The sequence below is a fragment of the Arachis ipaensis genome, chromosome B8, assembly GCF_059453495.1.
Source record: "Arachis ipaensis isolate K30076 ecotype BB chromosome B8, ASM5945349v1, whole genome shotgun sequence".
Lineage (NCBI taxonomy): Eukaryota > Viridiplantae > Streptophyta > Magnoliopsida > Fabales > Fabaceae > Arachis > Arachis ipaensis.
The window spans coordinates 105,922,674-105,931,196 of record NC_142443.1 but is presented as its reverse complement, the minus strand read 5'-3'; the positions used below and the strand labels follow the sequence as shown (position 1 = coordinate 105,931,196).

The 8,523-nt window shown below is 40.9% G+C and overlaps 2 protein-coding genes across 2 annotated transcripts; both read right to left on the bottom strand.

Moving 5' to 3' along the window:
* Positions 1-346: 346 nt before the first annotated feature.
* Positions 347-2,192, bottom strand: LOC148549129 (uncharacterized). The gene is made up of 3 exons (XM_088495690.1): positions 2,042-2,192; positions 1,574-1,870; positions 347-429 (listed from the first exon to the last, which is right to left on the bottom strand). Exons 1-3 carry the CDS (start codon positions 2,190-2,192, stop codon positions 347-349), a joined length of 531 nt encoding a protein of 176 aa, XP_088351816.1.
* Positions 2,193-4,451: 2,259 nt separating this feature from the next.
* LOC107611205 (uncharacterized) lies at positions 4,452-5,996 on the bottom strand. Its single transcript, XM_016313160.1, has 3 exons — positions 5,814-5,996; positions 4,985-5,597; positions 4,452-4,879 (listed from the first exon to the last, which is right to left on the bottom strand). The coding sequence occupies exons 1-3, from the start codon at positions 5,994-5,996 to the stop codon at positions 4,452-4,454; spliced, it is 1,224 nt and encodes a 407-aa protein (XP_016168646.1).
* Between the last annotated feature and the right edge of the window lie 2,527 nt (positions 5,997-8,523).

Sequence of the window (8,523 nt, the reverse complement as noted above, 5' to 3'; positions counted from 1 at the left end):
CATAGAATTCAGATTTTGACACCAAACTTTGAATGATATCAACTTCCTCTACAAAAATCCATTTCATACAAACTTTATATCCATTTAAAGGTTTTTCAATGAACTCTAATTTCAACAAATTTTGAATACTGAGGCTCAAGTTATGATCCGTCAAAGTTCACCAAAAATTCGTTTTTACCAAAATTTCACAAGTTCTCCATTTTCCAATTTCACGACCAACACTAAACCACCATCTCATTAACTCCCAAAACACATCAGATTTCACACTTTTCATACCTCAATTCACCACTCCACCTTATACAATCAGCAATCCCCATTCTCAAATACATAACAATACATTCATTTTTCAACCAACACATTTATCAAATATCATTCCACCATTACCAACAATCATCATAATCAAATTCAATCTCAATCTCCAATACCATACTATCAACATCAACATTTCAATTCATCAATAACCCAAATCATCAAATCATCATACAACAATTCCAACAACCAATTAAATTCAATCCTATCCTATGGATCACTAGCCTAAGTGTCCAGAAATATTATATATTACATAGAGGAAACCGAAACCATACCTTGGACGATTTTCAATATGCCAAAAATTCAAAATTAAACTCTAACAAGCTTCAATTCACCAAATCCTCAACAATCCAGCCACCAAGTCCACTTTCAAGCAATTTAAGACACCAACATACTCCACACAACACCAATTCAAGCTAGAAATTACACAAATTCCACAAATCAAACCTAGGGTTTCATATATACATAAAACCACAAGAGATCAAGTATGCTCACCTTACCCAATGTGGATTGGGTCAAAACCCAATAGGAATCAAGTGCTAGAGTGTACTTAAACACCCAAAATCACAAAATTTCACTCAATACAAAACTTTAAAAATTCGAAATTTTGGAAGGAATAACTGGGAGGGATTTCGTGATTTTCTTACCAGTTTCTTGGATGGGTTTTGTAGAGCTCTCCGTGAGGATCGCGTGGCCGCAAACGGTACGGCGATCGAAGCTCTGTAGCTCAAGTTATGAACTTGGGAAGATGATGATGAATAGTGCTTCTTCTCCCTCTTTTCTTTCAGCTGGTGTGTGTTGTGTTTATGAGAGTGTTGTGTGCTGAATTGCCTTTAATGAGAGTATATATATGTTGGGCTTGGGCCCAACTTGGGCCCGGTCCAACCCGTTAGCGTTTTTAGCCCGTTTGGCATAACTTTGGGCCAAACCTTTAAAATTAACGCCCGGTTTTTTACTTTAAATATTTTCCTAAGGTTTTCAACTGTTTTTAATTTTTCTCGCACAGTACCGGACAGACTTAAACCGGTTTGACCGGTTCGGCTGCCAATTCGCAGTTTTACTCGATTTTTTGTAGAAAATATATTTTCTGACTCAGAAAATTCTACTGAGTCCAAAAATCATATTTAAATCCTCAAATTCTATTTCTAAATTTTTGGATCCTATTTTGGGCAATATTAATTATTTACTTAGACGATTAATTAGTCTCGGTTCTTACATTCTCCCCACCAAATAAGAAATTTTGTCCTCAAAATTTAATAATTACCTGAGAATAGCTCGGGATAATCCTTCCGCATCTCGGACTCCAATTCCCAAGTATGCTCTTTTACTCCAGCCCTTTTCCAAGCAACTTTAACCAATGAAACTTCTTTTCCTCGCAGTTTCTTCACACTAGTGTCATCGATTCTCACTAGTGTTACTTGAAATGTGAAGTTCTCCCTCAACTCAACCAACTCAGGCTCTAACACATGAGCTGCGTTCGATGTGTACTTACGGAGTTGTGACACGTGGAATACGTCAGGCAAGTTAGACAAGTGAGGCGGCAAAGCTACTTGATATGCCACTGGCCCGAATTGCCTCAGAATCTCAAATGGTCCTATATACCTCGGATTCAACTTCTTTGTTTTAATCGCTCTTCCGATCCCAGTTGTCAGTGTAACCCTCAAAAATACATGCTCTCCCACTTCAAATTCTAATGGTTTCCTTCTCTAATCTGCATAGCTTTTCTGTTGACTCTGTGCCGTTAGAATCCTCTCCTGAATCTTCTTAATCTTCTCAGTAGTCTCTGTTACCACATCAGGGCCTAAAACACTTACTTCACCCGACTCATACCAACAAAGTGGAGATTGGCACTTCCATCCATACAGGGCCTCATACGGAGCCATTCCAATGCTCGCATGAAAGCTATTGTTGTAGCAAACTCCACCAATGGCATGTAATGGTCCCAACTCCCGGGTTGATCCAAAACACATGCTCTCAGCATATCTTCCAACGTCTGAATAGTCCTTTCTGATTGTCCATCCGTTTATGGATGATATGCAGTGCTGAGATATAGCCTCGTACAGAAAGCTTTTTGGAAAGCTCCCCAAAACTTTGATGTGAATCGGGGATCACGGTCCGACACTATGCTTGATGGCACACCGTGCAACCTTACAATTTTTTTGATGTACAATCTCGCCAACTCCTCCATAGAATAATTTACTCGGATAGGCAGAAAATAAGTGGATTTGATTAAGCAATCCACGATCACCCAAACCGCATCAGATCCCAACCTAGTCCATGGTAAACCGGTCACAAAGTCCATCGCAATTCCTTCCCACTTCCACTGAGGAATCTCAAGTGGTTGTAACATTCCTGACGGTTTCTGATGCTCTATCTTCACTTTCTGGCACGTCAAACACTTGGATACAACTGTAGCTACATCATTTTTCATCTCAGGCCACCAGAATATCTTCTTTAAGTCATAGTACATCTTCGTACTTCCGAGATGAATAGAAAACCCACTGTTGTGAGCTTCTGACAACAAGTCTTGTCTCAAACCCCCGACATCCGGTATACAAGTTCTCCCATTATATCTCCACAACCCTTCATCATCCTTAGTAAACTCTCCATGCCTCTTCTTGCCAACCGGTTGAAATAATTACTGAAGCTTTTGCTCATTTTGCTGACCCCTCTATATCTCTGATTTAAACGTACTTGAAATCTGCAACTGATTCAAACAAGCTCTTCCAGTAACTTCACCAATATCCAGCTTAAGATCCACTAACTCCTCTTCCTTGATTCTCATCCAAGCTATTATTAAAGACTTCTTATTCAATGCGTTTGCCACCACATTTGCCTTTCCAGGGTGATAACTTAGTTCAAAATCATAATCTTTTAGCAACTCCATCCATCTCCTCTGACGCATATTAAGCTCTTTCTGATCAAAGATGTACTTGAGACTCTTATGATCAAAAAAGACGCTAAACCTCACTCCATACAAGTGGTGTCTCCAAATCTTTAATGCAAACACAATCGCTGCTAATTCCAAGTCCTGAGTTGGGTAATTTACCTCATGTGGTCTCAGCTGACACGATGCGTATGCCACCACATTCCGGTGTTGCATCAACACGCAACCCAAACCCTTCAGTGACGCATCACAATACACTTCAAACGGTTTGTGCGGTCCCGATAAAATCAAAACAGGTGCTGAAGTTAAATTTTGTTTCAAGGTCTGAAAACTTTCTTCACACTCTAACATCCACACAAACGGCACCTCCTTCCTTGTAACTTAGTCATCTGAAGTGCAATCTGAAAAAATCCTTCAATAAATCTCCGGTAATACCCGGCTAAGCCCAAAAAACTTCTGACTTCCGTCACCGTCGTTGGTCTTTCCCATTCCATCACCGCCTCTACTTTCGAAAGATCCACCGCTATTCCTTCTTTGCTCACCACGTGACCTAGGAACTTTACTTCCTCCTTCCAGAACTCACACTTGAACAACTTAGCATACAATTTCCGCTCTTTCAGGATTTGCAACGCAATTCTCAAGTGTTCCTCATGCTCCTTCACCGTCTTAGAATAAACTAAGATGTCATCTTTGAAAACCACCATGAATTTGTCTAAAAAGGGACAAAATACTCTGTTCATGTAATCCATGAATACAGCAGGTGCATTCGTCAACCCAAAGGACAACACCGCAAACTCTTAGTGTCCATAGTGTGTCCTAAACGCAATTTTCAGAATGTCATCCTCCTTCACCTTTATCTGATGATAACCGGATCTTAAGTCAATCTTAGAAAACACTCCAGTTCCTTGCAGTTGATCCACCAAGTCATCTATCCTTGGTAGTGGGTACATGTTCTTCACAGTCACTTTGTTCAGCTGTCGATAATCCACACAAAGTCGCATTCCTCTGTCCTTCTTCTTTACCAATAAACTGGCGCTCCCCACGAAGATACACTCGGTCGAATGAACCTCTTATTCAGAAGCTCTTCCAACTGAGTCTTTAGTTCAGCCAGCTCTATCGGAGCCATTCGATACGGTGCAATCGACACTGGTCCGGCTCCCGGTACCAATTCAATCACAAATTCAATCTTCCGTTGAGGAGGAAACTCAGGAATATCTTCCGGAAATACTTTTGGAAAGTCTCTAACTACCAAAATCTAATCTAAGTTTTGGGTGTCACCCAAAGCATTAGCAGCCAACAAGATATAACCCTGAAACTCTTCCCCACTACAGTGCACCATTACAGAGTTCAGGTAATAACCCTCAGCTACAACTGCTCCATTCTCTCCTTCCGAAATAAATTGAATTGATCGCTCAAAGTAATCCAACAAAACCCGGTTCTTCGACAACCAATCAAACCCCAGTATCATTTTCAACCCAACCATTGGTAAGAAAATCAGATTATGCACAAAGTCTCTACCCTCAAACTTGAAACCTACTTGTCTACAACCTGACCTAGTCATAACCGTCTGATGCGGAGTATGTACATGCAATTCAAACGCTAATTCTGACACTTTCAAGCCTAGTTCCTCAACTTTAGCAAACGAAATAAACAAATGCGAAGCTCCAGTATCATACAATGCAACTAAGGTTTTATCACCAATTAAATAGTTACCTCTCATCAGAGGATCCACCTTAGCAGCATCTTTGGCGTTCACAGCAAATACTCACCCTTGGTGTTGACTCTGACCCGCATTCGGGTTCTTTCCATGATTGTAATCTCTCACAATATGACCAGGCAAACTACAATTGAAACAACCACCTATACCAATCTTGCAAGAGTCATATGGATGAAAACATCCACAACGATCACAAATTAAATCCAGAGAAATATTACTCTGATTTCCCCTCCCTTTGCCACACTGGTACTGATCATAAGTGTTCTTTCTGAAGCCTCCTTGACCTTGAGGCGCATGTCCTCCTTTCTTAAAATTCTGACCTCTTGGCTGAAAGTACTTGCCACGTCCCCGACTAGTGTTTCCTCCATGAGTGTCCTTTGACGAGGCTACCGTCTTTGCATATTCCTCAACAATTCTCGCCTTGCTCACCAGATCGGAGAAAATATGAATCTCCAAAGGAGCCATAGCAGTCATAATGTTATCCTTCAATCCCCTTTGATACTTGATACACTTCCAGCTTTCGTAGGTCTCCGGGGCACCCTGACACACCCTAGAGAACCTGAAAAGCTCCTCAAATTGGTTAGTATATTCTGCCACAGACAAGGAACCTTGCTTAAGCTGCATAAGTTCTATCTCCTTCGCTTCCCTTGCAGATTCAGGAAAGTACTTCTTATAGAAAGCCGTCTGGAACACATCCCAAGGGATGTCAACATTCTGAAGCTATAGCAAGCGGCATTCTCCTTGCCACCAGTGCTGAGCTTCTCCCAAAAGCTGATACGTAGCAAACTCCACATACTGATTATTCGAAATATTCTGTGCTTGTAAGGCACGCTCCATGGCCTGGATCCAATTATCTGCTTCTGTAGGGTTGGTTGAACCTCTAAAACTTGGTAGATGAACCTTGAGAAAAGTAGCCAAGGTCATCGGAGCACCTCCCATGTTATCACCATTTCCTTCCTCATTATCATTGCTGTTTCCATCTCCGTTTCCGTTCCCAGCTGGTTGGCCCAACCACTGCACAACTTGCAGGGTCGCAGCAGCATTAGCCTCCATGGTATTCGCAAGGTTAGCTATTGCCACCATGAATTCGGCATGGTTATCGGCCAATTGCTCATTTCTACTCTCTGCTCGTGAACGCGTACGACCTCATCCGTGAGTGGCCATTAAGGTTCCTGTCTACACCAAACAATCGATATCAAGGTGATCAGTCTCAATATTAAAAGCCTAGTGCTTCAATTATCCCAGAAAGGCACTCACAAACAAGCATGCTATGCATATATCAAATAGATAACCTAATAGCATCAAAGAAGAGACATAGAGTGTGAATTGAAGCATAATCGGTCCATCCCTCAGGCTCACGAGGACGAACCGCTCTCATACCACTAAATGTAACACCCTAATTATCCTAAGCCTTACCTCACATCGTAAAGCAAAGGTTAATCAAAAGGTACGACAAGTCTAAAGCTTATACATATAATACATATAGAAGAAGTAATATATTTTAGAAGCCCGATGAAAGATACAGCTCAAAAACAGGATTTGAAAAGCGCAAAACATACACACAAAGCTACAAACTTAACGCGCAGGATATAGATATAATATAACAAAATAGAAGAGTATAATAGTATAAACATCTAGCCACGGCTCGTGGAGTTTAAGCCGGCTAGCTATATACAGACGATACGAAATTCTGAAAGTTAAAAACATCTTATACAAGTTTTTCTCTCAAAGTAAGCCTCTAGGAAAAAGTACATACAAAAGATGAGAGATAAGAACAAGAAAAGCAAAAAGGCTCCAAAATATATCCGGGATCCTCCGCTCTGTCTCCATCGAAGCAACTCACCGAGGTGGGTTGTGACTTGCATATGAAAAACAACAACAGAATATGGTATGAGAACCGGAGGTTCTCAGTATGGTAACAGTGCCCAATGATGTAAGACATAAGACTCCGAGACGCCAGAGGCAATCCTATTACTTCATATCCATAACAAGATTTATCTTAAAGCATAACTAAAACATTAAAGAATAATTTAAACCATAACATGATAAAGGGGTATTCTAACTTAAAGGATTTTCTAATCTAATGGTTCTCCGCTGTACCACAGCCTTTACCAACCTATCCTCCATGCGATCCCATCGCCGCCGCCTTCCGAACCTCCTCAATCCCAGTAGAAATACACAATTATTACAATGCAAGTAAAACACAAGTATAGACATATATGGCAAGTAATTCAAATAGGCAATTAGGCATGTTATACAATTAGGCAAACACTTACAAGTCGGCAAAGCAAACAAAAAGATAGAAGATGCACATGATGAATGCCTGTCCTACTGGCTGTGATATCACATTGTCGGTTCAGCTGCCAACCCGACACATCTCCATGGAGATGTCTCCATGGAGATGTCGCCCTTCAGAATCATAATGGGAACCCTCGAGATATAGTTCTCGGAACACCGTCCAGGATTTTGTGCCTGCACACTCTAGTGATCCGAAGGGATGCGAGCGAGATACTCTTGCCATGAACCTCACATCTCAACGCAAGCAGGACGAACCACTTCCCTTACGCCGCCGCTGCTACCTCGACAGGCGGGATCCAACCGCCATTCCTGCCGGACGCATAGCGTCTCAACAATCTCAATCTAAAAGTGTTACATTAGTGGTTTTGAAATTTTTATTATTTTATTATATCAATAATTCATCATTTCCAACTCCGAGTTCTCAACTCATCTCAACCACTGTCAATTCACAATTTCCTTTCCGAACTCATTAGTTCATCAGTTCTCAATTCATGTATCTTTCTCCCTTTTCACTCCACCAAACCCATCCTCAGTATACCAGAAACCTAAGCCTCCATTCTCTAACTATTCAAGGTATAACCAAATAAAATCTCCTAGGACTTTTTTCCATGTGTTGATACCTGAAAATAAGCCAAAGAGTCTTAAATAGGTGTCACAGAAGGTTACAAGCTTGTTGGGAAGGTGAAACAGTTAAAAACAAAAATTTAGTTGAAAAACAAGGCATGTGCATGCGCACGCCCAGCAGGATTTTCAAAATGTGTGCGTACGCATAGAGGTGTGGGTACGCACAGGTGTAAAATTTTCCAATTATTTTCGTTCGCACAAGGCGTGCGAATGCCCTCATCAGAATGCACCTTCCAACTTGTGCGTTCGCACAGCTTGCCAAACTTCATTGGTTTTGTGTGTGCACAGGGCGTGCTAGCGCTCCCATCAGTAAGCCTTCCCCTGTGTGTGCGTACGCACAAGACTGTGCGTACGCACAGGTTCAAAAACTCACAGGGGTGTGCGTGCGCACAAAAACAAGAAATCACAAATTCTGCAGCATTCACATAATTCAAATTTTGACACCAAACTTTGAATGATCACAACTTTCACTACAAAAATCTATTTCTTACAACTTTATATCCATTTAAATATTTTTCAATGAACTCTAATTTAAAGCAAATTCCAACAAATTTTGAATACTGAGGCTCAAGTTATGATCCGTCAAAGTTCACCAAAAATTCGTTTTTACCAAAATTTCGCAAGTTCTCAATTTTCCAGTTTCACAACCAACACTAAACCACCATCTCATTAACTCCCAAAACACATC

Bases quoted from the DNA above. Each gene is read 5' to 3' on its own strand.
- LOC148549129 (XM_088495690.1), bottom strand. From the start codon at position 2,192: ATGGCTCCGTATGAGGCCCTGTATGGATGGAAGTGCCAATCTCCACTT. The intron at 1,871-2,041 runs GTCAACAGAAAA...AATTCGGGCCAG, and splicing joins GAGGATTCTAACGGCACAGA to TGGCATATCAAGTAGCTTTG. The intron at 430-1,573 runs GTAATTATTAAA...TGATGTTGATAG, and splicing joins TTATCCCGAGCTATTCTCAG to TATGGTATTGGAGATTGAGA.
- LOC107611205 (XM_016313160.1), bottom strand. From the start codon at position 5,996: ATGGTGGCAATAGCTAACCTTGCGAATACCATGGAGGCTAATGCTGCT. The intron at 5,598-5,813 runs GTTCATCTACCA...GATGTGTTCCAG, and splicing joins CCTTGGCTACTTTTCTCAAG to ACGGCTTTCTATAAGAAGTA. The intron at 4,880-4,984 runs GTCAGAGTCAAC...ATAAAACCTTAG, and splicing joins TGGAAAGAACCCGAATGCGG to TTGCATTGTATGATACTGGA.